The 27426-nt window shown below is 33.2% G+C and overlaps 4 protein-coding genes across 8 annotated transcripts; 1 reads left to right on the forward strand and 3 right to left on the reverse strand.

The window, feature by feature from the left end:
• Window positions 1-3248: 3248 nt before the first annotated feature.
• LOC105115600 (peroxisomal membrane protein 11B-like) lies at window positions 3249-4315 on the reverse strand. The gene has a single exon (XM_011012537.1). It carries the CDS (start codon window positions 4090-4092, stop codon window positions 3409-3411), a length of 684 nt encoding a protein of 227 aa, XP_011010839.1. The 5' UTR covers window positions 4093-4315; the 3' UTR covers window positions 3249-3408.
• Window positions 4316-5021: 706 nt separating this feature from the next.
• Window positions 5022-8952, reverse strand: LOC105115601 (luc7-like protein 3). Of its 4 annotated transcripts, none has more exons than XR_840368.1 (8): window positions 8611-8952; window positions 8363-8519; window positions 8167-8206; window positions 7481-7556; window positions 7193-7393; window positions 6814-7020; window positions 5536-6731; window positions 5022-5434 (listed from the first exon to the last, which is right to left on the reverse strand). XR_840368.1 is itself a non-coding variant. In XM_011012539.1 (8 exons), the coding sequence occupies exons 1-7, from the start codon at window positions 8626-8628 to the stop codon at window positions 6411-6413; spliced, it is 1020 nt and encodes a 339-aa protein (XP_011010841.1). In that variant the 5' UTR covers window positions 8629-8952; the 3' UTR covers window positions 5022-6276; window positions 6372-6410. The 4 variants fall into 4 exon arrangements, 3 of the variants coding, with proteins under 3 accessions (XP_011010841.1, XP_011010843.1, XP_011010840.1); XM_011012539.1 differs by having other exon boundaries at window positions 5022-6276; window positions 6372-6731; XM_011012541.1 differs by having other exon boundaries at window positions 5022-6731; window positions 8363-8491.
• Window positions 8953-10491: 1539 nt separating this feature from the next.
• LOC105115602 (conserved oligomeric Golgi complex subunit 7-like) lies at window positions 10492-17123 on the reverse strand. Its single transcript, XM_011012542.1, has 10 exons — window positions 16643-17123; window positions 16453-16542; window positions 16227-16346; window positions 16032-16133; window positions 15672-15940; window positions 14987-15132; window positions 14247-14445; window positions 12129-12804; window positions 11579-11911; window positions 10492-10925 (listed from the first exon to the last, which is right to left on the reverse strand). Exons 1-10 carry the CDS (start codon window positions 16922-16924, stop codon window positions 10647-10649), a joined length of 2496 nt encoding a protein of 831 aa, XP_011010844.1. The 5' UTR covers window positions 16925-17123; the 3' UTR covers window positions 10492-10646.
• A 1033-nt stretch (window positions 17124-18156) lies between these two features.
• Window positions 18157-19319, forward strand: LOC105115603 (23.6 kDa heat shock protein, mitochondrial-like). 2 transcript variants are annotated; one of them, XM_011012543.1, is made up of 2 exons: window positions 18157-18498; window positions 18688-19319. In XM_011012543.1, the coding sequence occupies exons 1-2, from the start codon at window positions 18270-18272 to the stop codon at window positions 19098-19100; spliced, it is 642 nt and encodes a 213-aa protein (XP_011010845.1). In that variant the 5' UTR covers window positions 18157-18269; the 3' UTR covers window positions 19101-19319. The 2 variants fall into 2 exon arrangements, with proteins under 2 accessions (XP_011010845.1, XP_011010846.1); XM_011012544.1 differs by having other exon boundaries at window positions 18157-18495.
• Window positions 19320-27426: the final 8107 nt, after the last annotated feature.

Consider the following 27426-nt stretch of genomic DNA (forward strand, 5'->3'; position numbering starts at 1 on the left):
TATTATTATTAACGAGATAATATAATTAAAAAAATAATATAATTATATATATATATATTATAATTGAAAACGTGATATTTATAACTTATCACTTTTTAAAATATTTATATCTAAAAATATTATTAAATAGATATAAAATTAAAAAAATAAATTATAGAATTCGATAATATCAAGAAACAATAATAATAAAAATTTAAGTGTTATACTTATTTGATAAATACCTTTTTTATTATAATAAATATGACCTACTCAAATTATTATTAATAATAATTTTTATTTTTTTTAGATTTATTTCATCAAAATATATTAAAAATATTAATGATATTGTAATAGTATTTTATATGTATACAAAATTCTTTTTTTCCCTCCTTTTTCTCCAATACCCATTTAATAATTTTGTTATGTTGCTATTTAGAATAATGTCAAACTATAAAAATTGTATTTTTCAATCAAAAAATATATAAATTGTGTTATTTCAAAAATAAATAAATAAATTATACTATTCTACCAATATTTTTTAATTTAAAGTGCTAATTGTTTTTTTTAAATGATTTTTTGTGTGGCGCCATCATGTTTTGTGTGGAGAGAAAAATCTTTCCAGTGGTTTTTATAAAATATTTCTTTTGGTTCTCTCAAGAACAATGGTCTTGCAGTTTTACTTGTTCTTTGTGATAATAAATTTACCAATATTTTGGCATGAGGCTGGTTTTATACTGGCGTGATCTGATTGGTCATGTGTCTATTAAAAATTTGATTTTTTTTGTATATTTTAATTGCTCTAATGTAATGATTTTAAAAAATAAATATTATTTTAATATATTTTTAAATAAACTACACTTTAAAAAATAATTTTCAAGCTACTTTTCAGTACACCTCCACCATCATCGAATCCTTAAAACACTTACCTCGACGTCTATGTATAAAAAGTCAGAGAATAAAGCATACATCTCCAATCATCAAACTAGCCATTTAAAATTACAAATGACTTGAATTAAAAATAAAAGGTTGTTATAAAATTGAGCTGAGATTAATAAAAGGTTATTTATCAATCAATAAATAATTATAATATTAATATTACTAATCATAAATATGTTTTCCTATACCACCGCTATCTATTAATAATTAAGTATATTCATAAGTAATCATAATAGTATGATTCTTGTTAATTATATCTAGCTATTCTGCTGTATATTCAAATATCCGGGGTGGAGAGGAAATATTATTTACATGAATTATTTTTTTGACGGGTCCTTCAGAAATTTTTTGTTCATTTCCATTTTTTTTGTTGGGTACTTTTACTTTTTATTTAATAATTGTAATTCTGTTTTTGTAAAATTAACCATAGTTATACCATGAAATAACAATTGCAATAATAAACACCTGAGAAATTCAAGATAAAAAAATTATAAGAATATTGAAGATGCAATATAGAAAAAAAAACACAATCAAGTATATTTTTAATAATTACCCATAATGTTTTTTATTTTTTTTTACTTAATTTTTTTTTCATTTTTATTTTAATCCTTTTATATTGAATTGATTTGAAATTGAAATTCATTATTTTTTAATTTGTTTTATATAAAGCTCTCAAACCAATTAAAATTTTTAAACTTCAATTCTAAACTAAAATAAATACTCGACTTTAAAAAAAAATTATTTCAACTTCTCAACTTAATATTTAAATGAATTCAATTTATTTACTATCATTTATTAATTAATGTATATAATTTTTAATTTATTTTATTGAATGCATGTATAAATTTTTTAATGGGCAGCTAAATTTTTTCTTGATGATAGTAAGATATTAATAACGGCTGCACTTCTATTTGATGTTGAGGAAAAAACGCGTCATCCACACCAGGATAACACATACAATTAAAGTAGTTATTGTTTAAATAATTATGTAACTTTTGTTCTGATTTAAACAAAAATTATTAATAATTTTTTTTATATTTATACATGAACCAAAACTAATTGTGTATTTAGAAGTGTAGTTATAATTATTTTTAAAAATATTTTTTACTCAAAAAAATATAAAATAATATTTTTTATTTTTTAAAAATTATTTTTAAAATTAGCACATTAAAATAACTTGAAAATATCAAAAATATATTAATTTTTTAAAAAATAAATTAAAAAAAAAACATTTTTAAAAGACAATGTCATATCCTCTAAGACACGTATATTTAGAGAAACTTAATAAATTCTCTAAGCGTAAACCCAAGGTTTGAATCTAATGCTTCTTTATATAGTTAAATGGTTCATGTTAACGAAAGTTTTAAGGTAAGGTCATATCCTTTATTCAATCCCGACTTGATTCTCAAATGGACTGATCTTGACCTATAGCATCTTTAACCTAATCTTTGTCTGGCTCCAAGCATTTGGGTATTAATTTAAGGATATTTTTATTCAAGAATATGATAGATATTATTTTTAAATTATTTTTTATTTATAAATATATTAAAATAAAAAAGGTTTTTAAATTACAATGCCAAACAGAATATAAAATCCATTCCCAACTTGAACTCGAAACTCTTCCAACCTGGCAATGATGACCTTTAAGTCTCTGGATCCAATCCCTGCATGAACCTCAAAGATCCTAGTTTCAATCTCGGCTCATTCCGTGAGTGCTAGAGACTCGATCCCAAGCCATCCCGTTAACATCCCAAACTAGGCTAATAATTGAATCATGATCTAACTATGGTGCTGTGGTCGAGTTATATATTTTAGTTTTTTTTAATTTTAAATTAATATTTTTTTATATTTTTAAATTATTTTAATATATTTTTAAACAAAAAAAACACTTTAAAAATCAATCTAAATCATATTCTCTCGAACCGCACTAAATCATAGGTTACTAGTGTAAAAAACAAGTTTTGAAAGCTTTAAAAAATCACTCCCTAGGGTTTTCAAAAGTCTTGAAAACCAGTGTCATTTCTCATTTATTGAAAATAAAAAATAAAAAGTTTTCTTGACTTATTTAAATATGTTTTGAAAACAAAAATGACACCAAACAATCCCTTAACTAATCATGTTTGCTTTCGCCTACCTGAAATAAGAAACAAAGATGGTAAAAGCAAGCCAAGAGCAGCTAAAATAAGAAGGAATGCTCCAAAATGATAACAGGAGAGTACAATTTCCAGGTCTACAACATAGAGGAAAACATTTCCGTTTTGAAGACTTGGCTGCTGTGAATTTGAACTGAACTGCGACTTGAGAAAGTTTCACCGTAAAGCTACAAACCCATAAGATGATAAGATGGAGCACTTAGATGCAAGAAATCTTCTCATAAAAGAGTATACTTTACATTGCTACTACAACACGAATGGGGTTTTTTCTTTCTTTTCTTTTTCCATGTTCGAGTGGTGGTGGAGAGAGGTGTTTGAACGGTGACTTGAGAAATTTATCTTACGAGGGCCAATTTCTATACCAACCAGCCCACGCGGAGACCAACCCGCTAACACCAAGAGTAACAGCATGGTTGCAAAATGGGTTGGGCTCAATATCTGCCAGAGCAATAATGAAGTCCGCAACGTTAGCCGCGACGGCCATCAACCTCATCACTCTGTCTGCTCTGATCTTCCTTAGGCTCTCTGTCGCATCCTTTGAAGTATCTTCTTTAGAAGAAATTAAGAGCCTCCTCTCTTCTTCTAGTCCTTGTTTTATTATAATAAAATCAGCTATAATGAAAAATATATAGCCAAAAGACTCACCAAATGCTGAAATGAAGCTCATCCTCCCGGCCAACTTTGCGTCCAAAGTGCCAATTCTTGATAGCCAAAGAAAATGGTCGAAAAAGAAATAGACCATTTCTCCTGCATTAGCAAGAACAGCTAGGATCTTAAACGTTGGGGTTGAGCCAGGGCCTCTTCTAAGAGCATTGAAGCCGGTGAGAAACCTGCCGGTTCTAAAGGCTTTCCTGCCAAGGCCAGAAGCAACTTCCCATTGCTTGAATCTCTCTGCAACGTCTGGATGGGTGGCTTCTACCTGCCAGCGAACAAGCTTCGACACGTACTGGAAAGTCTTGACTAGCTTATCTATACCATCTCTCTTTGCTAGGAAGATGACCAGCTTGTCCACTGTGTCATTCATGGTTGAAGTGCTCCAATGGCTGCTGTTGGTGTTAGTGATGAATTTGATGAAAAGTTATTCATTTGCTTTCTTGGCAGGGTTTGGGAGCTACGAAAAACTAAAAACGAGAGCCACATATAAATTCGTTTATGGATAAATACTGTAAGGTGTACAAGCGGTTGGACTTGTCTTTCTCCCCCTTACCTTGTTAGTTTTCTTGTGTTAGTAATGTTCTTGTATGCTATCTAGTTGGAGGCCCTCTGTCTTGTGTAGAATGAAATCTTCTGTTGACTGTTGCATGTTGCATAATTACAATAATGGCGATGATTTAATTCGGTCATACCGGACTTTGTGAGGTAGAACCCTAACGTATTCGTCGCCTCTCCCACGAAGAAATAAATGGAAAAACAGAGGTAATGGATAAAAGCCCTCTACAACACGAGCTAAAATGAACTTTCCTAGTAAACAGAGTCCAGTAACTACCACCTTTTTTCGTGACAAACTTATTTGTATGGCACCGAGTAGCTTATACTCAGCTGAAAGACGCGCAAACTTGCAGAATCATCTAACATAATGGAGCTGGCAATTATTTGTGCAGATTAATTGGCAATTCCATGGACAATTTTGGCCGAAGCTGAAGAAATCACTGTCTGAATTCCCTTCAGACTACTGATAGGTGTAAATAAAATTTTGTTTCTTACATTCGAGTCCACCTGTTATAGTTATGCGCGGCTGTCACAAATCTCAACGAAAGACAAATGAAATGCGATGCGCCAGCAAGGGCTAGAGCATGCAGCCATTAGCAACAGCTTATTACGACCTTCCATCATGCAAAAGGAACTTCAACAAATGATGAAGCTGCTTACAAGTGACAAATGATAAATAACTTGCGTCCTACACTTTTCAATTTAAAAAAATAAAAAACCCCCAACAAATCATGGACAAGCTCAAGCAGAAAGTTGTACAAGGGATTGTATTGATCATAAGCTTTCGGAATGATATGACGCTTGGAAAATGAAACAAAATCCATATGCTAGAATTACAACATTAGTTTAGTCCAAGCAATGCAAGGTCGCAAAACTTTCCAACCGCAAATTGTCATTACAAATTTTCCACTGACATTGTTCAATTTCAATAAGATGGCAACAGCCAGATTTTAATATCCCATTCCCATGCACAAAACATCCCCAAATCACATCAGGTCCTTACTTACCCCCGGCAACTCTGCCATCCAAGTTCTCAACCGATTACATGTCTTTCCTGCAGGCTGGAACAGAAATACGCTATTTGATATATCATATAGATTTAAGTTACCTCGAGGTACCGCACCATTTCAAGTTAAAGTGCATCCGATTCCAGTCCACTGAAGTAGATTTTCAAGCAAGCATACAAAAAATACTGTTCAAGCAATTGAGTTTTTTAGGAGACATCTGAGCTCTAAAAAATACTGTAAAGGGCAGTTACCTATACTTGGCCGGTCCTGGCTTTTGAAATTTTTACTCCGAAGGCACGCACTATGTAAAACAAAAAACCTGCTATCCCATGAAACTGAGTAGTTAAGGTTTCCTGGTCATCCACCCACCCAAAAACACAATCTACTGGCCTCAAAGACTGCCTATTTATTTGCAAAGCGCTCACACCACTCAGTCACTTTGAGTTTCATGTGACAATGGCAAAGGCAAAATAAATGGGGATTTGAGCTTTCCTACCTACTAGATCATCAATGAACTAACAATGAAATGCAAGCTCACTTGAAATGGGACATGGTTAATAGCACCAGGGCTTGCGATTCCCAAATTTCTTTCCCTGTCTAATTAACCAAGCAGCGGTTGCAATAAAAAATAGTCCAACTTTGGGTTTCTGGAAAAAAAAAGTCTATGATAAGGAGAGGTCTGCCTATCGACGCGAGTTGTTAGAAAATAAGATTTATTTGTTACCTAGAGATTGAGACATTAAACCATCATCAGTATCAGCAGCAGTGCCACTCAAGCACATATTTTGAATCTGTCCTCTTAAGTACATGAGAACATCAATGAAGAAAGATAGAAGACAAATACTAGATTCTGAAGCAATGCTACAGAGACAAATGCATAAAAAAAATATAGTTCAACCATAAAGTAGTCACAAAAGCATTAAGTAATACCTACCTCCACCCTTTTCTCCTCTAAAAATATTTGATGAAAGAGAGGTAAACTCTCAATAAAGCTGTGAGATAACAAGAAAAAATTCACTCATGATGACAATTGATGTGAGACTCCAAAAGCACATGTTTATGAAACTTTGAGATTAAAAATGTCTACCTCATGATTTTAAACTCAGATATATATCAACATAATCCTCTAATATGGGCGAACTGGACTTCTAGGTGACCTCCCGCGATCATGCCTAACAGGGGAATGTGACCTGCTCCGATCACGGTGCCTATCCTTCCCATCATCTCTTCCATTCCTAGTCCTCCAATCACCTCGACTGCCCCTACCATTCCAGTTCCTTGACCTATCACGATCTCGGTCCCGCTCCCTTTCTCTATACCGATCCCTATCACCTGAATCACTCCTCCTACTACTACTCTCATATTCTTTCTCCCTCAGTTTCCTCCGCTCTCTGGCTTCCTTTTCCCTTGCTAGTCTTTCCTCTTCCCTTGCCTTCTCCTTAGCTTCCTGCAATTTGTATTCCACATTCTCAGTTGACTAAAAAGAAACAAACATGTTGCATGATGGATTAATACAAAGTGCAACTCACCTTGTACTCGGTGATATAATCCCGGACCATCCCATATCCAATGTGCTGCTTCCCCGTGACATGAGACTGAGTTCTCTCTGCAGCATCATTCGCAACTAGAAAAGAACCACAAATCTCACACAAAGCCATCTTTTTCTCCTGTGGAACCACCAATACTTTATCATTCTGGGATTGAATCAGTGCTTTCTCAGCATTAAGTTCGTCCACCTGTTAGAAGAGTCACCAAATGTCATATTTCAGAGGGGGGAAAATGTAAAGAGCAACACAATATCACACTTTCAAGAAGGAACTGCAACTTAAAGCACGAAAGCATTGTTTTATCTCTTTGTTATTTTCACATGTGCTAGGGAACTATAGGAAACAAATAAAGTCATAGCACCTTTTTCATAAGGGCTTGAGCTTCATCCACCTTCCCAACTTCACCGAGGGCTTCCACTTGCACCAGTAGGTTTTTTATTCTCTCTTCCACCACAGATAACCGTTCAGACTTGTCAGCTGACAGCGGAGGAGGTGCTATTGGTTCATCCCCTTGAGCTAGGCGTTCTCGTCCACGCCTAACTCTTCTATCCAATTCCAACACCTATGGAAGAAAAGGATCACATGGAAACATGTAAAATTACATATCACAGATAACAAGCAACCAAACAAATAGAAGTAAGAGACCTACCAATTTCTCACATCTCAGAGCAAGTTCAGCTTCAAATTTGGCCAGATATGCATCATGTCTTGGGGACCTCTCAAAGCTAAAGTAAGAAAATCATTAAAAAAAATCCATTAGACCATGTTTGAGCACATATGCAGAGAGCATATGTAAATTCTGGTGAGGAAGACCAACCAAACTTTGATAGAACACCTAAGTTGGATCTATCATGCACTGCGAGCACAAGCATCAAAACAAAATAAAACCAAAAGGCTTTATGCAAAAATCACTGACACTGCAGACTAATTTGAACCGGAAAAATCATGCTCCTCTTCTTACAAGGACATGCTGAACAGTTTAGTTCAGTTACATCAAGTAGAAAAAACAGCACACCAACAGTGTTCTGCAAATAAAAGATACATCTTTTGTTGCACATATGAAGCGGTTAGTCTCATATAAACAAGCAAATTAATAACTAACAGATCAGCATCAAGAAGTAGTTAGTTTAACAAACATATTGAAATCAAATGACATGACACAGAGCTCAACAATTAAGAAGAAACATAACATTTGACAAGTTCCTGCTAGAAATCAACAATCATTCTTCTGATTTCAGGCACTAGGCCCAAGGGAACTCGTAGTCAGTAACACACCAGAAATAGAACGCAGCAATTTCATAGCATTGGCAATCAAAATAAAATTTCCAGACCTACCTTTCTTTCAACTTTGGATCATGCACTCTATCACATGGTCCTGGCGGCGAAAACAACAAGAACAAAAGGCAATTAGAGAAAGATATCAAAAAATCACCAAAAGACAACTCAGACACAGATATACCAAGAGTTTAATACAAGCTGGAATTAACAGAACCCAATCAAAATTGATCAAATAAAGCTAAAAATAACTTACCAAGATCACTCTTGGTGTTGACAAAGAGGTCATGGGGACAAAATCGGGCCATGTAATAGGCACAAACCTCCTTTGAATCCCATGTTATTTCCTTGTAGTCTTTTCTCTCTTCCTCCGTCAAATTACGATCTTTAACAAAACAAACAAGCCCAGATTTCTAAACAAATTAACAGCGCCGTACAATCAATCAAATAATCAAAGATTTGTAAATCTGAAAGAATTCGAATAAGAAATTAGGTTTTAATTACCTGCACCCATGAGTTCATCTAGCATAGCGCGTTGAAGGTCCATGAGTTGTTGATGGTGGGAATTGGGCTAATTAACAGAAATTTATTTTCTTTTAAAGCAAAATAAAAGAGATTACGTTGAATGGTTTATAAATTTTTTTAGGGTTTTTCTGAAGATTGAAGTTGAATTCCAATTTTTAGGGTTTGGTTTTGAAGTTTGATGGGAATGTTATGATATATGTTTGGGTGACGATGGAGTGGGGGTGCCTTTGAGCTTTGATGCCTTACTTCAGATTGGGGACAAGTATAGTATATCCCTGTTCTGGTTTAAGGAAATTATTCTCTCCCTTTTGTTTCTGTTTCTGATGTTTAGAATTGCGGCAAATATTATTGTATTTTAAAGTATTTTTTTAATATATTAAAATAGTATTTAATTTTTTAAAATTATTTTTATATTAGTATATTCAAACAATTTTAAAAAATTAATTTAAAACAAAAATATTAAATTTTAATAAAAAAAACATATTTAACCTTAACACCGAGTACTTAAAAGATATTGTTTTTTTATTCTATGCTACCTCTTAAAGTCAATTAATATTTTCCTTCCATCTCATAAAATCAACTAACAGATTACCTACACATTATGTGGCATCACATAAATTTTAAAAATTACAGTGAAAACTAGCGGTAAATATGGACTAGAAAAAAAACACAAAATACTAATAATAATTAAAAAAAAGAGTTAAAAACAGACTTGTTATGAATTTAATAATCGTGGACAACTAATAACTTAATTCCAAGAGTTTGAATTATAAAAATAAAATAAAATATTATCTTAATCAAGATAAATCTTCAACGCCAGAAAGGAAAAAAAGATAAGTATTTAAAATTTATTCAAAATTGTGAGATATATATATTCATATAATCTTATGTAAATATAAGAATATTATTGTTCAAAAAATAATTAATCTGGAGAAAAAGTATATCTATATATTCATCAAATTCACAATGAATTCAAATTGCACAGCTTAGGGTGATATAATAATTGGTTCAGATTAAAAATAATTAGCTATGCTTTTCTTTTCTTTTTCACTGCATTAATTGGTTTAGATTCTTAAACTACTAACAATATATATATATATATATATATATATATATATATATATAATGGGATAAAAATCACTACGTTTTTCTTTTGTTTTACTCTAGTGGAGTACATTTCATTCCATAAAGAGGCCAAGCTCAGAATCACAAAGCTTGTATTATACTATATAGGTTACTCGTCATCCTCCAAAGTTTTTTATTATTGAAAAAATATTTAAACAACATATATATTATTAAGAAAATAAAAAAAATTAAGACCTATATTATTAACTTGGTTAAATTTAATAAATTTAGTTAATTTAATAATATAATTTAAAAATAAATTTATTGATAATAAATAAAACAAACAAAAAAATAACAATAACTATCAATAAAAAATAAACTGTAATAATATTTGGAAGGAGAAGAGAAAAAAGACTAATAGAGACTAAGTCTCTCCATCATATATTTTTTGACATATAATTTGTTTTATTATTTTTTATCTTGAAATGCTTTCAAAATAAATCTTGCCATAGCATATAAAATAATTTTAAAAAATTAATTTATCCCACGTGTCATCGTATATGTGTTGGTGATTGGAAATTTGGTTTTGATGGAAATCACTAGAAGCATAGTAATTAGATTTGGCTCAAGGCTGGGTTGGGTCACGGGTCTAGAGAAGGTTCATTCCCTCCCTAGACAAACTCAATAATTTTAGGTATCTTTAATGGCTTGGCATGGGGATATCCAAGAAGCTCCCCAAACCAACCGCCACCATAATGAAAATTGGCAGCTTTTTTGCTAACCGTTATATAATCATGAAAGAACAGTAAAGAATACACTTGCAGAGTGAAGGCAACATACATGCAACAATGCGTATAAAAAGGCAGGGGCAACAACTTAATCTTCTGAGATGGTATGATTCAGTTGAACTACTGTTTATTTCAACATCAAGATTTCCGGCGAGGGAGATTCTAATCTAAACTCACACGGCGGATTTTACACACGAGATTTGCCGTTGAAAGATCTAGCTGGTTCCCTGAATCTGATTTCACAAGTTGCTTCAGCTGGTCTCTTGGGGTCGATAGGCAAGTGTGGAATGTTGCAAGGATTGGAGGAATTGGCATCGATAAAGCAGAAAGTACATTACTCAGGTATTCAATATCGACAGATAGTTGTTGCGCGCCACGATCTGTTATATACTGAATACCCCGCAACTGCTCCATGTAAAGAGCAGTGGCACCTTCCGCAACCTGTAATATGGCAACAACAATGTACCCCATCGAACTGGTTATATAAATTTGCACAACATCAGAAATTAAAATCCGGCTAAGAGAACGGTAGTCTACTAAGAACTAAGCTTCTGAAGGACTTCCAAGTACTGTAATAAAGAACAAGTGCGTTTTGCATGCTTTTTCCAGGTAACAACCATTTTTTCTTTTTCAGTTTAGCCATAAGCTAATCATATTAAAGACCTTTACTATTTTGCTGACAAATTCTTTCCTTTTTTTCTTTCGTTGTATTTCATGTTTTCTGGCAAGTAGATTCCAAATTGAACACTCTAACCCCAACTCATCCTCTAAACCTTGAAAACTAGACCAATGGCATCACTGGGATGAGGTAATCTATGTTACCAAAGAAATTTATTTCAAGTCCCGTACTTCTAAAACTAAGAAAATGACCACAGTGAATCTTCAGGAATTTAAGATCAGGTAACCTTTACCAAAACCAAAAGGAGAATAAACTTGGTCAGCTGGTCATCAGGCCTTCTCAGTTTCTAAATTGGCACATGCATATCTTAGTTGGGTCAAAATTGACTCCTGTTCCTTTTTAATTGCAATTCAAGCACTCAGAAAATATGAAAACAAAAGGCCGTGGCTTTATCCTTATGATATAAAGTGGTTACCTTGAACATCCATTCGGTTGCAAAAAACTGTGCTTCATCATTGTTGGCATCATTATTAGATATGCCATCAGCAAGAGGCTCCAACTGCTGGGGTAAGGTAAGGAGATATTCGCCAACACTGGTTACATATGACTGAGGGTATGCACTGAAGGTTGGGAGACGGAAAGAACTATGTTCATCAACTGCAGACCAAATTGGCAAACGAGATACATCACTGAGGCGCTGTCGTACTTTAGATATGAGGACATCATAAACAAGTTCATTCACTGCATCAGCAAATGCTGAAACTCTCTGCGATGCCAGTGGAAGTGCATGAAAGCGGGGATCTTTGGACTGCAATACAGCATGAGAATGTCAGTATTACAGAGTTTAAGAAAAAATGAAATGGCAAGGAAACATGTATTTAAAGTAAACAGAAAGTTTCACTGGATGGCAAATTGATAGTCTAGAAAACCAAGAAAATCACTGCAGAAATTTATTTCAAGGCCCAGCAGCATGAACTCTGTCATTTTCCCAAATGAGGAGTAAACAGGTCCTATATTTTATGTACCTGATCTAAAAGGTTAAATAGTTTCCGAGCCTTCTCAGGAGCATCAACAAGTCGTACAACTGCCACATCCAAGGCAGCTCGTTGTCCCAAGGATGGCTCACCATTTCCATCAATAATGGTCATGTGAGACTGTTTTTGGTCCAAACTTGATCCAAATACTGAAAAAGACAAACTTGTGCTTATTCTAGCTAGAGTGGATCTCAAGGAAGCTTCAAAGACAGAAGACCTGCTTGTTAGACAATCTGCAACTGTGAGTATCTGTAAGGCCCCTTGAACAATGGACCATTCCTCTTCATTCGAGACCATGTCAACTTTGCGTGCATTTTGACTCCCTTCTTTTTTCTCCAAACTTGTGTCTTTCTTTGGATCAACTATGTTATCTACACCACTCACAGCTCTTAAGGATTTGAGCGTTTCTTGAAGCAAAGAAATGTACTGTAACATTATATCATCAAGTGCAAGAACTAGTTCATCTGCTTCGGAACCACCAGTAAAGCTGATGCACCTTTCTACAGCTGCTTCAAGAAGAACAATGACATGGGGAGTAGACTCTTCCATTCTCCGAACTGTTTCACTCAATTCGATGCCCTGGGCTCCCACACCCCGTGTAACAGCTCCCCTTAGATCAGCCCCTGCAATCTCAGAAGAGAGGATGGCACGCTCCATCTGTCCATACCTGCAATACATCCAGTCAGTAGTCAACTAATGGAAGACAATGGTCTATGCCACATTTAAAAACCAGGAAAGAGAAGAAAACAGAGGTCAGCAGTTAATTGAGCATATTAAAACAGATAGCAGCAAAATCCCCAGTAATTTATCACAATAACTGAATTGTTAGTGGTCATAATGGGCATCAAAATAACTGAAACCTTATCAGCAACCCAACTAAAACACAAATCACCTTAAAACCAAATTTATCATGAGCTGAAACTGAAAGTAATAGATTAACTTGACAATTATGTAATTCTATTAGACTTGCTAAGTTTACACGATGGCACTTTCTTCTATCACAATCATGTAAATTGATTAGGGTAAGTGAGCTCACAACATCTTTACTGAATTAAGTGATGCAGAACCTATATTCCCCTTCCAGTCATGAAAATGAATGTTTGAGGGATGTTCATGGATATAGCGGGTCAAGTTTTGATCCATAATTGTATTCAATTCACCTTCTAATATTTTACATAATATAAACCTGACTCATTCAAAAAAAATTTGGACCCAAGCAGGAGCAGGTTGGATGTATCGGGTTGGGATAAATTTTTTGTAGATATTTCAGATATCCGTGAATTGGGCATATTAATTCTCTTATTATTCGACGATCCTAAAAAAAAGTATTGGATTGTAATTGTTGGAACTAAATAAGACCTCTAAAATGCATATATTAGAAACAACATAAAAACTATCACAATTTCCATATAAAGACAAAACAAAAATCACACATATAAAAACAAAACAAAAATCACAGTCAAACATTTTATCAAACAGTTAGGGTACAATATATACCAAGACAGACCAGCAGGAAGAAACTAAAACGTGCTTTTGGGTTTATGATTTGACTAAGAAAATAAAAGTTCAATCTGGATTCTTGAAATTTTCATTTGTTTTCTCATAGCCTTTTGATTACCAAACAAAAAAGATAAGAATTGTAAATTACACGTCACTTCATCATATCAAACTTTAAAATGAGCAACTATAATTTACGTGAAAGTGGAGAATAGAGAGAAGGGAAAGATTATTTTCCGTGACGGTGTAGAATAGAGAGAGGGGAAAGAGATTAAGAGAATGAGAGGTGGTTGTGATTGTGAAGGCCTGAGAGGAAAAAAATGATGAGATTGAAGGAAAACAGATGAGCCAGTTTTTTTTAACATTCCTATGTTTGTTAACAACACTTTCTTGTCTCTAAAATGGTCAAACCCCCTCTTCACTACTATGAGAATTGTCAGCAGACTTTTAGGAGAAACAGAAGACCTCATTATTCAGCAAACTAAACATGTTGACTTTCTGAGCAAGAAAAGGTCCTCGTGCCATGAACCCAATAAAGCTATACTATAAGCAAAAGATTAAACTAAGAAATCAATCAACCAAAATGGAGCATCTAGTTTAGTTGATTGTTACCTCTGTTTAAAAGATTCATAAGGAAGGTAGACTGCCTTCAGCGTATCCATTAAAACTCGGAGATCAGATTCTGAAAATAAGTGCTGAACATTCCTTGCAAAGGTGGCTGTCATGTTGTGCAATTCAATCAAAGCCTCAAGATGCTTAGCCTGGATATTGATGCCCTTGGGCATATCTCCAGATAAAATATCCAATATACCTGCATTTACAAATAGAAATGGAAGGATGCACAACAAATATTTGAAAATCAAAATTTAACCTCAGCATATTTTCAAAATAATATTAAAACAAAAACAAAATAACATGAAATGAAGTTGCCATATGTTCTCTTTTTACTTTTCTGCAATGCTTACCAGATCAAATTTACCGTTTATTTTTCTTTTGTTGATTCATAAGAAGGCATGGCGGGATAGCACACTCCCTCCCCCACCCCACACACACAGACACACACTAAAACCCTTAAACCCAATTCCAACAGATCATGGTTATAGCTCAATTACCAATTTCAAAACATCAGAGCATCCTCTAAGACAATCAACTACTTCCCCCAATGAAATGGAGAAATTTAAAAGCCTAAATCAACAATCACGTTAACCCAAACAAGGTAGCAATAACCTGGAAATACACATAGAATGTGAATAACCTAGTTTTTGTTGTTTCAGGTGCTTGAGCCCGATGGCATTAAACCATGCAAAGCAATATGATTAAAGATGTCAAACTCAAAGGATGTAAGATTAAACCTTTGGCAAGTGTTTTTGTCTCAGGGACAACATCTCCAGTGGCAAGATTGATACGGGAAATAAAACTTGCCCCCAGAGCTGCCATTGTCTCAATTAGTAGCTTCGGCACAAGAGTTCTATAGTCCTCAGGAAAAGCAATTGTACACCTGCAGACAATGGTTTTAACTACAAATTGATATCATTTGAAATAAGGCAATGATTAATCATTACAGATGATGGCACCTAACTTTTTGAGACAACAACCATGGTTCCAAAGCCACTTAAAAATGCATTTCACTTAAAAATCCAAAGAGAACAAACTTTCCTGAGAAAATAGAATGCAAGAAATGCACAATCAAATGTTATCCTAAAACTATGTAACTGCCTTCATACTGTTTAGTTTTGGTTTTACATACTGAATCAAATATTCTAGCCTCCTATGCATGCATTCATTCACCAGGACACAAAGACATCAGTTACTATTGATCCTTTCTCAACACCACTATTCTGAAGCAAGTAAGCAACTTAATGTTGGGACAGCTGTATCAGAAATTGACAGAATTAAGATGATCTTAACATTACTTATTCACCTCTTTCATACATTAATGGTCCTATGACAGATGATCCATTCACCATGAAATTTTTTAGTTTTAAAAATATGTATTCCTAGACAATCTATAATTTTGGAAAGATTAAAATGTAATACCACTTCCATTCTTGCTCAAGATAGAGCAGCAATTCATCATAGAAACTCGGCAGCCAACTTGCAAATGAAATTGCCTGTGAATCATTGCTGCCTGATAGCCTATCCATCTCATTTCTCTCACTTGCAAGCTTATTAGCATGTTGCCTGGTTTCAAAATCTTCCCATAGCTGTCTTAAAGGCTTTAGATGAACTTTGGTATAATGCATCTCTAGAGACTTAAATCTCCCAATTCGCATCAGAATTCCCCTCAAATCTTGAGCAACATCAACCTGCATCAAAGCAAATGTACAAGCACACAATTCAGTAATCAAGACAAAGCAACTACAGCTACCAAAACAAGATTCTGTATTTGTATCTTACCTTGCGATTAGATAGTGCATCCATTAAGCGAGGCTGTACCATTGAATCTAACCTATCCTCTAAAACCTCGAGTTGCTTCCTCACATTAGCAAATTCAGCGACCTAGAAACATACAAAATGATTTCATTTCCAATTTCAAAAAGCACAACCTAAAAAACTTGAACAAATAAAACCCAGATCAGCAAAAATCATTACCTCGCCAACAGCAGATAAGCAATGCCTCATATTAGCCAATGTTTCCGCAGCACGAGGAAGATCACCGCTAGCAAACACATCCTCCACTGTGGAACTCAATTGCGTTAACCCCGCCGCATCCTATTTTAATCAAAATTCAAATTAACAAAACACAAAAATCACATTCAACACCTTATAATAATAATCAAATTCTCCTAGTAAGACACGAATCTTTTTAAAATTTAACCTGCAAGGTCTCGTAAGCAGCTTCCATTCTCTGCTTTACAGTATCAACTTTCGCAAGTGCCGCTATAGATTCCGCCGATGTTCCCTCTGCCTAAATGTATGAACATTTAAATCGGACTGTGTTAATTAATCATGATTTTTAATTTTTCTTTAGATCTAAACAAAAACTGGGAGCCTTGAGAGGAGCTGACCTTTTTGAGCTTTTGGAGGATGGAAGAGACAGAAGTGCGAAGAGAAACAGCGTCGTCACGAAGACGAACGACATCGCGAGTGGCGCGAGGGACACGGAGGAGAGCGGCGGCGCTCTGTTCCTCAAGAGAAGCAGCGATCTCTTCGGATACCATCTGGAGTTTCATTTCGAGATCCACCAAGTGTTTGTCGAGTGATTCTTGTGGGTGCCGGGTCTTGCAAGCGGAGTTTATCCATTTTTTCGGGTCGAATTTATCGTCTGAGAACGGACCTAGATCTAACATTGAGTTTTTGGAGTTGATCAGTGAGTAGGAATGAAATGAAAGAGTCTCTGTCTGTTGCTGCTGCTGCTGCCTACTGGTGGTAATGGATGCGTCTAACGGACGTTTTGGATCACTCGGAGATTTTAGAGGTTTTCTGGGGGTGGCATTTCAAATATTGAAAGAAGGATTCGATGGCTATTGACAGTTTTAATATTAGCACATTTAAATCTAAAATTTTTAAGAAAAACAATACAGAATTTGATATATAAATATACACTGCACTGTTGAACGAGCACATGTCAAGTCAGTTTATTTTACAAAAATATTTAACAAATTATTTTGTATTGTGATAATGGGTATTTAAGTAATATACCTTGTAATAAGATTTTGAAATGAAAAATAAAACGCATAAAAAAAGAGTGAGTTTTGTGTGTGTGTGTGTGTATAGTTATGAAATTTGATCTAGAATTAATAAAGATGAGTTTCAAGTTATATCAGCTCAATTTAACTTGAAAATTTTTAAAAACATATTTAATATTTTAATATTTTATATAAAAAAGTTAACAAACACTTTATACAAATATAAACTATATTTGTTATAAATAATAGAGTTCAAAAAAAAATTTAAATGTTTTTTATATCATATTTAAAAAATATTATATTATTATTTTAATTTAAAGTATTTAAACTAAATTTTTTATTTTTCATTTAAAATATAATTTTTTTATGAATATAAAATATACATATTAAAGAACTTCATACCCTATATTAAAAAATAAAATATGTTTTAGTATTTATATAATAAATTTTTTAAAGGATCAATAAATAACTAAAAAAATAAGATTTCTAACTAAAAATATATATATTTTTTAAAAAAATCCTATTAATTTTACTAGGTTATCCAGGTTAAGGGTTAACTGAATGCTACTAGATTTTTATTTATACCCGTTTTTGAAAAAACTGGACCAATCAAATTCGTTCAAATTTAATAACTATGATTTTTTTCTCAAGATAAAATATTTTATTGAAAAACAAACAAACAAGTCCTTCTGTTTTCATATTCGATTATTGGGTCCATATATCTTGAACAATAAGTCAGAGAATGTAATAATATTAATAGTAATTGTAATAATAAAAGAGGAGAAAGAGGAGGAGGAGACTCGTGTCCTCGTTCCTTCCAGAATCATCCACAATAATAGAATTTCTCTCCCGAACCTTCTTTCTAGCACCTTCCACCATCCATATAAAATCCACGCCTCACCTCTCCTTCTTCATCAGGTTGAAATCAGAAGCTAGCAAAACAAAACAATACAAATACTAAAAATCTCCATCCGTTTTGTTTCCCAAGTACAACATCAAACCATCAATGGCTTCCTCCCTGGCTCTCAAGAGACTAGTCTCCTCTAGCATCATCCCTAACAGCTCTTCTCTTCGTTCCATTCTCCGCCCGGTAGCCACCTGTCCTTCTTCTTCTCGCCTTTTCAACACCAATGCCCTCAGAGACTATAACGATGATCATGAAAGCGGCCGTGGGATTGATGATCGCCCCTCCCATCGCTCTGTTGCACGCAGCCGTGATGACTTTCTCTCAGGTAGTTGTCTTTTCGTTCCTCTCTAACAGATTTGATACACACCGCTTCTGCATGTGCCTCTGAATTTCATATTTATAATGACATGTTTCCTTCTAATTTCATTTTTTTGGCTAGATATTAGTAATCTGTTAAAGAGGGTTTGAACCCTGGGTTCAAGTAATGAACAACTTATGTTTCAATTTGACATTGCAGACGTGTTTGATCCATTTTCACCGACGAGGAGTTTGTCCCAGGTCCTTAACATGATGGACCAATTCATGGAAAACCCACTTATCTCTGGCTCCCGTGCTGGTGGACTCCGCCGTGGATGGGATGCGCGGGAGACCGATGATGCTCTCAGTCTTCGAATTGATATGCCTGGTCTTGGCAAGGAGGATGTCAAGGTCTCCGTGGAGCAGAACAGTCTGGTAATTAAAGGGGAAGGAGCAAAGGAATCGGACGATGAAGAGAATGCGAGGAGGTACAGCAGCAGGATTGATTTGCCCGAGAACATGTACAAAACTGATGAAATAAAAGCCGAAATGAAAAATGGTGTTCTGAAGGTTGTGGTGCCTAAGGTGAAAGAAGAGGAGAGGGCTAATGTTTTCCACGTCAAGGTTGAGTAGGTTGCAGGGGAGTCTCTGTTAGTGGTAATGTTTCGAGTGAGCAAGAATACAGAGTTGAGAAATTTGGCTGCCAGTGGTTTGAACCAATTTGGATGCTACTGTTGTTTTTTCTATCAATGATAGTTCCGTTTTAGTCTAAACTCTTTCTGTTACTCTGCTTTGCTTAATCTTGCCTGTAATTTGTTTTGGTTAATAAAATTTAGACTGCATGTGAAAAAATTATTTTAATCTGATAATTTAATTATTTTACAGTATGCTTGCCTGGAATAATCAGGCAGAGTAGGCATTTCAAGCAAGAGTGGGGGGAGGTAATCGAGACTCTCCTCCTGCGGATCAGGGTGATGATTTTTGGCGAAACTTTTGATCTTTTATTTGGCCTCTTGGAATGTTCTTATTTATGCACGGTCGGCTTGCCTCGTTAGGAAACCAGGTTGGGTGGAGGAGTGCGTAGCGTTCTTTCTGGCTTTCCTCCGAATTTTACCTTTGAATTTTAAGTAATTTTCTATAAAATTTTATATCTTGGCTAGTATATTTTTATAAGATTTTATGTTGATTTTTATATGTGTAAATTAATTTTTGTGTGTATGTGTGTGTTGACTTTTGAGTAAATATTTAATTGTGTATAAAATTAATATTTAAAAACGAAGGTGTATTCAAACTATATTATTTTTTGAATTTATGTTATTTTTCTAAAATTTTATACAAATAGTGCCCTCTTTAAAAAAAAAAAGAAAAAAATTAAAGTCTAACGCTCCATCATGTTTAGCAACAAGGTTTCTTTCTTCTATTTTTTCTCCAAGCTTCAGTAACATTTTCTTCAAAAATAAAGGAAAAGAAAGTGCTGATGGCCTGGAATATATGCTACGTGACTAGGCCCATTTCACGTGTGGATCAAATAAGATGTTAATAAACTATGCACTGAGTGGGCCCAAAGAATGTCTGGGCACTGACAGGATTAAAAGGGAGCCTGGTGCCTTGGCAATAGGAGATCAGGCAAGATAAGAGCTCTGAGCTTTAAAGCTGTTCGCGCTCATCGTGCCCTGGTCCCCTCGTCATTATCTATAATGACAAACATATTAATACAAACAAACTGTATAGAGAGGCCTGGCTATTTCAATGTAAGAGTGGTTATTTTGCTCCTTCACGGAGAAAAAAAAGAAAAAGTTCTGGCTTTGGGAGTGAAATGGTTCTTTATAAGAATACAATGGCCACTGTTGATTGTATTTTTTTTTATCATATTAATCTTTTCAAAAAAAAAGTGAAAATACTATAATACTTTTAAAACCAAAAAATAACTTGCATTAAATGTTTAGTTTTTATCATTATTTGTTTGGTTGCATAGTGTAATTATTACCAAACCCGTATAACCAAAATCTTGTAGGCTACCATTGGAACGGTTTTTCCATCAATTCATTTTTTATTTACTTTTATATACAAAAATTATTAGGCAGCCATCTAATGATTTTTTGGGCCTTTTATCCTGGTTTTTTAATTGTACAAGATGTGAATGAGGGTTAGTTTGGTTTTTTTAGAGATTTAAAAATAATATAAAAAATATATCACTAGTATGAAAAAAATGTGTTTATGTGTAGGAAAGGGTTATTATATTCAAGCAACGCGTGTTTTATTTTTTGATGGATAAAAAGTTAGATTGTCATGTCACCAGCTTTGATGGATGGCAATGCATCATTGAGTTGACGTGTACATCATGGTTTTTAGTGACTTGGCAGTGTTTGGATTTTTTCTTCCCTATCTTTTCTCTCTTGTGGCCTCGGGATGCATACAGACCAGGCAAAAAATGAAATGTGTCCCTCCATTTTATTTTTATTTCAGTTACATCCGTCATTTTTAATTAACATTTAATTTATTTATTTATTTTTTTAATTTCATCCATTTAAATTAAATTTTATTTTATTTTTACATTAAATTTATTCCTTGATCTTTTAGTTGTTATTTTTATATTTTAATTTTTAATTTTTAAAATTTAATTTGATTTGATTTTTATATCAAATTTAATCATCGTTATTTTTATTATTATTTAGTTTTATCATTTAATTTTTTATTTAATTTAATTTTTATATTAAACCTAGTTCTCATTATTTGAATTGCTAATTTTTTATTATTTTTCTAATTAACATTTATTTTGCAATTTCAGCCATTTTTCTAATTATCATTTGTTTTATAATTTTATCTATCATCATTTTATCTATTTTTATATTGCTCTCATTCCTCAACATTTTTTTCCCCTTTCCATCTTTTTTTTAAATTAATTTTTTTACTATCGTTTTACTCATCAATATTTTACTGGTTTGTAAAGAAGTCAGAATACGGCGTTGCTCATCTTCTACACGCACACAAAGTCTTCTATATTTTACTGTGATACTCTATATATAAATACATATTTTTATACCATGTTGACACCACACTTCTAGCCAATGTTCATAATATAAAAACCACCATGTTTTTCCAAGTCTGCAACGCACTAGATGTAAAGCAGGCCGCCTATTTTCTTGCCAGTGGTTTTTTCATTGCCACCAGCCTCTCCAACAATAGCGAAGTCAGGCATGGAACTAATGGTGGACACCACCGTCTCCATCAATCATCAATATAACCCGCATGATGTCACGGGCAAATTTTTTAAATAAAAAATATTAAATTTTTTTGTAAAGTTAAATTAAAGAGTTTTAGGTTTAACTGCAATGTTAGACCTAAAAGTAATATTTATAATAATATTAAACTTGAAAAATCTAAGTTTAAACGGGTTTCGCTGCAATATCAAACTCAATAATCTTAGATATAGCTGCAAAGTTGTATTATAAAAATATGATACTTAAATAGATTAATTAAAAATAACAAAACAAATAAAAAAACAAACATGAAGAAAAAAATCTGAATTAACTGGGTTAACCCTTCAAATCTAAAATTCATGTCATGAAAGCCTGGTAACTAAATAGAAAAAAATTTAATAACAATAAACTAAATAAAAAAATATCAATCTTTTCATCGTGGATTGTATTGTGCAGTCCATAGTGAAAGACATAAAAAGAACAAAAAAAACTAAAGGCATTAGCTTTTTCATCGTGGACTGCATATAATATTAAAAGATGAAATCGTAAGAACAAAAATAATGACAAAATAAAAACAATCTGAATCAATCGGGTTAACCGGTCAAACATGAAATCCGTGTCATGAAAATATAATAATTAAATAGAAAAAATTTAATATTAAGAAACCAAATTAAAAGAATAATTACAAAACAAAAAAAAAACTAAAAACATCAGTTTTCCCATCGTGGACTGCATTGTGCAATCCACAGTAAAAGGCTTGGAAAGAAAAGGAAAAAGAAAACAAAACAAAAGCATACGCTACGGGTTATTTTTTTTCTTGCATAAAAAATATAAAAAAATATTAAAATCTAAGAGTGTTATGTATTTTTGCAGAGATATATCCTAGAGTCTTTGGTCTAGCTGCAACGCGTGACTCAAGAGTAATATTTATAATAATATTAAACTTACATTACTCAAGTTTAAGTGAGTGTAGTTGTAACACTGGACTCAGGAGCCTTGGATGTAGGGCTGGTTGCAATGTCGTGTCATAAAAGCATGGTAATTAAATAGACTAATCAAAAAACAAAAAAAAACCAATATGAAGAAAAAAACTAATGAAGAAAAAGAAAAAAATTTGAATCAACTGGCTTAATCATTTAAACCAAGTTAACCCGCCAAACTTTAGATTCGCGCCATGAAAGTTCCATAACTAAATAGAAAAAAAAAATGACGGGCTAACTCATAATTAACTGGGTTACCTGTCAAGCTTGAGATATGTTTTATGAAAATCTAATAATTAAATAGAAAGAAATTTAACATTAATAAACTAAGCTAAATAAAAAAATTAATTAAAAAGAAAAAAAGCAAAAAAAATAAAATTCCCTGTTAACTCGTCAAATCAGATTAACTTGTCAAACTCGGGATTTATTAACAAATTAAATTTAAAAAAAATATTAAAAAGAAAAAAACAAAAGAAACCATAAAGACATAAAAAACAAAAAAAATGAAAGCGAATATATATATATATATATATATATATATATTATAATATATAAGTATGATTAAAAGACATGGGGAAGCTACAACGCTTTTATATAGAGAAAAAAAACTAATGAAAAAAAATTTTGAATTAATTAAATCAACCCTTCAAATCAGGTTAACTGTCAAATTTTAGATTCGCGTCATGAAAGTTTTATAACTAAATAAAAAAAAAATTAACAAGTTAACCCATAATTAACCGGGTTAACTTGTCAAGTTTGAAATATATTTCATGAAAGTCTGATAATTAAATAAAAAAATTTAACATTATCGAACTAAACTAAATGAAAAAAATTGATTAAAAAAAGTAAAAAAAATGGCATAAAAAACAAAATAATAATAATAATAAATATTATAATAAATTATAATATAATATAATAATATAATTATCATTATAATAATAATTATTATTATTGTATAATAATTATTATATATATATTATATATAAGTATTATTAAAATGCGCGGGGAAGCTAAGTGATTTCCCCACGCGTTTTAGTATATTGTTAACAAAGAAAAATAGTCGGTAACAAAAATCTTACCTTCTCCGAAAGTATGAACAGTTGACGTAGATGCTGGACCTATTTGCCATTAATCTTAGCTCAAGCATCTTGTCCGCGAGCTACTGTTGAGCAACAAGACGACTTGTATCTTCACCCGAGACGTCAAAATATGTGGGCTCGCCGGCCAGTAAAAGTAAATCGTACACGACTTTCGTTTTCTTTATCCGGTATTATATCTGCTATCGCCGTGAAGACCGGGGGACCACTTTTCTTGAATGTCTGTTAAAAAGGGTCGTCAGTCACAGAATTTGATTGGCATAAATCCATGGCAAGAATGAAAACTTGTAGTTGCCGATAGAAGTAGCGGCCTGATTGCAAATTGAAAATCGAATTTAATGTCACTAGCACCGCTACCCCCATATGCGGTGCCAGGAAATTGAAAGCAAAAGCCTCGCTTTTGTCACTGTTTACCATTAGAACATCATGTAGTAAGCTAGAGAGCATTTGGCTCCGGCTTGTCCTTACCACGGTTGAAATCGGAGGGCATCGACACCGAGGAGAGAAACAAATTCAATCACGAGAAGATTCAATGAATGAATTCCTCTTTACTAGAGTATGAAAATAGAAAAAAATACCCGAAACCATCATCATTCATAGTGCTCTCAACTGATCACACCATCATGAAAAATCATCACACCTTCATGAAAAATCATCTATAATGCTTGGAGAGAAGCTCCAAGATCTCTTCACGTTCCGAATGGAAATACTTACAAACAAAAGGAGAGTTTCTCACAAATGGAGAATCCATGGTCTCTTATCCGTTGGCAGGGAAAAAAAGAGTTCCAACATCTCCTTCCTCCTCGAGACTGTGTTATAAAAAATAAAATTAAAAAAAAAATACTTTTAAAAAATAAAAATACCAAAGATCTTAATTCGTTTGCGTGCCTGAGTTGTTTCTAAAGAGGAACTGCTTGTACATGGCCCGATGTTTACTAGCCTTCCTCGCATTGTAAAAACAAAATGCCTTATCCTGCGTGCTGCGAAAATGACAAGCCATGCCTTTTTCTTTGTCTACTTTTTCATAGGTCATAGGTAGGCGCTTCGGGACACGACTCTCCAAGGTTCAGATCCCAAAGTGGATCAATCCGAATCTTTTTAAAAATAAAAAACAACAAAACAACCAATTATTTGGCCTTTACGTGTAAGAGCTAAGAACCCCCCCCTGTCCGGTATATGTACAGACGCCAGATGTGAATCCCATCTTAAATGGCCCAGCCTAGATTAAAAAAAAAAAACAATAAAACAATTAATTGTTTACTTTTTAAAATGTTTTTTAAAATATATTTAAATAATAATTTTTTTTTATTTTTTTAACATAAACACATCAAAATAATCTAAAAAAATTAATTTAAAACAAAACAAAACAAAATATTTTTAGCTTTTTCCAAAATTACTCCTAAAACACACGATAACGCAAAACAAGAAGCAAGGCAGCCCCCAATCGACATCGCCAAAAGCCAGAAAAACGGAAGTTTCTATGTTCTTTCTCAAATTCTGAAACAGGTTAGTGTCGGTCATCCACGTCCACCCCATCATCATGGACCCATCAATCTTGCCACGTCATAATGTCCGTACTCCCACTCATGACACCTGCAGCTGAGGAATAATTCCCTCCGGATATGCGAATATGCGCTCCCGCGGCTTCTTACCGATAAATTATGCTGGCTTGTGGAAGTACAAGAATAACCCTGCTGAGATTGTGAGAGCAGTATCGAAAGTTTATGCAGCTTGACTATTTTGCCCTTCTCTGCTACAACGTGAGGATTCTGGACCCGAGCTGATGGGGGCTGGAAAAGTCTGGATTTGGTGGGACCTCGTAAAACATGTCATGTTCGTAGGATGTCAAATCCTGTACTGGTAAAATATAAAATAAATCAAATATTCAATCTTATATTCTGGTAATTTCTGTGAACGGAATTCAGATTTTTTTAAAAAAGATTTTTTTATTTAAAATTAGTTTTTTTATATTTTAAAATTATTTTTATATGTTGATGATAAAAATAATTTTTTTAAAATAATTTTTTTTTTATTTTACTGCATTTTCTAAACAATTTTTTAACAAAAAACAGCTAGCATAATTTTTAAAACCAAGGTTTTTTGCAGGGTTACATTAATCCGATTCTCTCACCGTGTTTCTTTCCCCCCTCGATAGTCATTACAGTGTTAGTATTTTTGGGTTTAAGTCTTCCAGTCCCTCTTATCAGGAATCGGGTGAACTAAGTGTAGAGTTCCTTCACTTCTAAAGCTTCCCCTGCTTAGAAGAGATGAAGGAACGCATTTTGGCTCGCTAAGATCCAAAGTACTAGCAAATTTTGTCAAGGAGCAAAGTCATGTATTGGGTAAACAGCTCATCAGGAGCAAAGAAAAAGGGAGTGCACCTATGTGTCCTCAGCTAAGGTCGTACTTTCAGCAGCAGCTCAACTCCACGTTGATTATGACAGTGGAAGGGGTTTTTTTTTTTTTTTCTAGTGATAGTTATGGTTGTCAAAGTTTTTTTTTACTTAAAAATAATATATTTTTAATTTTAAAAAAATATTTTTAATATTAACATGTTAAAATGATAAAAAAAACTTAAAAAATCAGTTAAAAAATCAGTTTTTTAAAAACCCCACTTAAAATGCTGTACCGAATTAACACAAATATCCATGAGAGCTTGGGAAATGACAAGGTCATTGTAGGATGGGCTTGATGCTGAGCTTCAGCTGTTGACATTTTTATTATTTACCTTGCAAGGTTGACCATCTACCTTGCCACCTTTCAACGCAATTTATAGTGACAATTCTACAGTATCGCCCTTTCATATATTGTTCAGAATTTGATTGACACTGCCATTTATCAGCGGTACGAATTTTATTGTAGCTCGAGTACTCAAACCTAAACAATCTAGGTGCACTATTCTAATTATTTTTTAAAATATTTTTATATTAAAATATATTAAAACAATATTTTTTATTTTTTAAAAATTATTTTTAAGAATAATATATTAAAATAATTTAAAATATATAAAAAATTTTATTTTTAACAAAAAAAATTTATTTTTTAAAAACACAATTACACTGCTGGATACTGCACTGTTAATCGGAGGCCTAATTATCAAAGAGGAGGGCCCACGATACTAGACTTTTTCTATCATATTTTTACGTTACGGTAAGAATTTTAAATTTTTTTTTAAATTTTTTCAGATTTATCTTTGAGATCACATCAAAACAATTTAAAAAATTAAAAGGGTTAAAAATTAAAAGGGTTAATTTTAAGAAAAAAATCAAAAAATTTTAAAACAACAACCCTGCCGCAGAAATTATTAATACGCAATCCATTGTACTCGTGATGGTCTCAGGGAAACACATTTCTCTTTGAATGGCAATATTTATGGAGGGTGCCATTGCGTACAAGTCATCAGTTCTCTCAAGTCTCAAGCATCTTAGCTAGCCGTGTCTGTGTGGATTTAGGACTGAACAAGTGTTTGGGCTTCGACAGCAGCGATGTCGTTATAGGACACTCGAGAGTCGAGAGAGTGGGCCATCACAAAGAGCTCAAAGTCGAAGTAAAATCATGAGTTTAAGGCACTCTTTGTTTTTGGATCTTGGACTTCTTCTTTTGAATGGCTCTGAGAAACTCGAGAAGCGAGAGCTTTTGAAAAAGCTGAAACTCAACCGAATATAAAAATATCAGAAAGAGT

The sequence above is a fragment of the Populus euphratica genome, unplaced genomic scaffold, assembly GCF_000495115.2.
Source record: "Populus euphratica unplaced genomic scaffold, PopEup_1.0 scaffold734.1, whole genome shotgun sequence".
Taxonomy (NCBI): Eukaryota; Viridiplantae; Streptophyta; class Magnoliopsida; order Malpighiales; family Salicaceae; genus Populus; species Populus euphratica.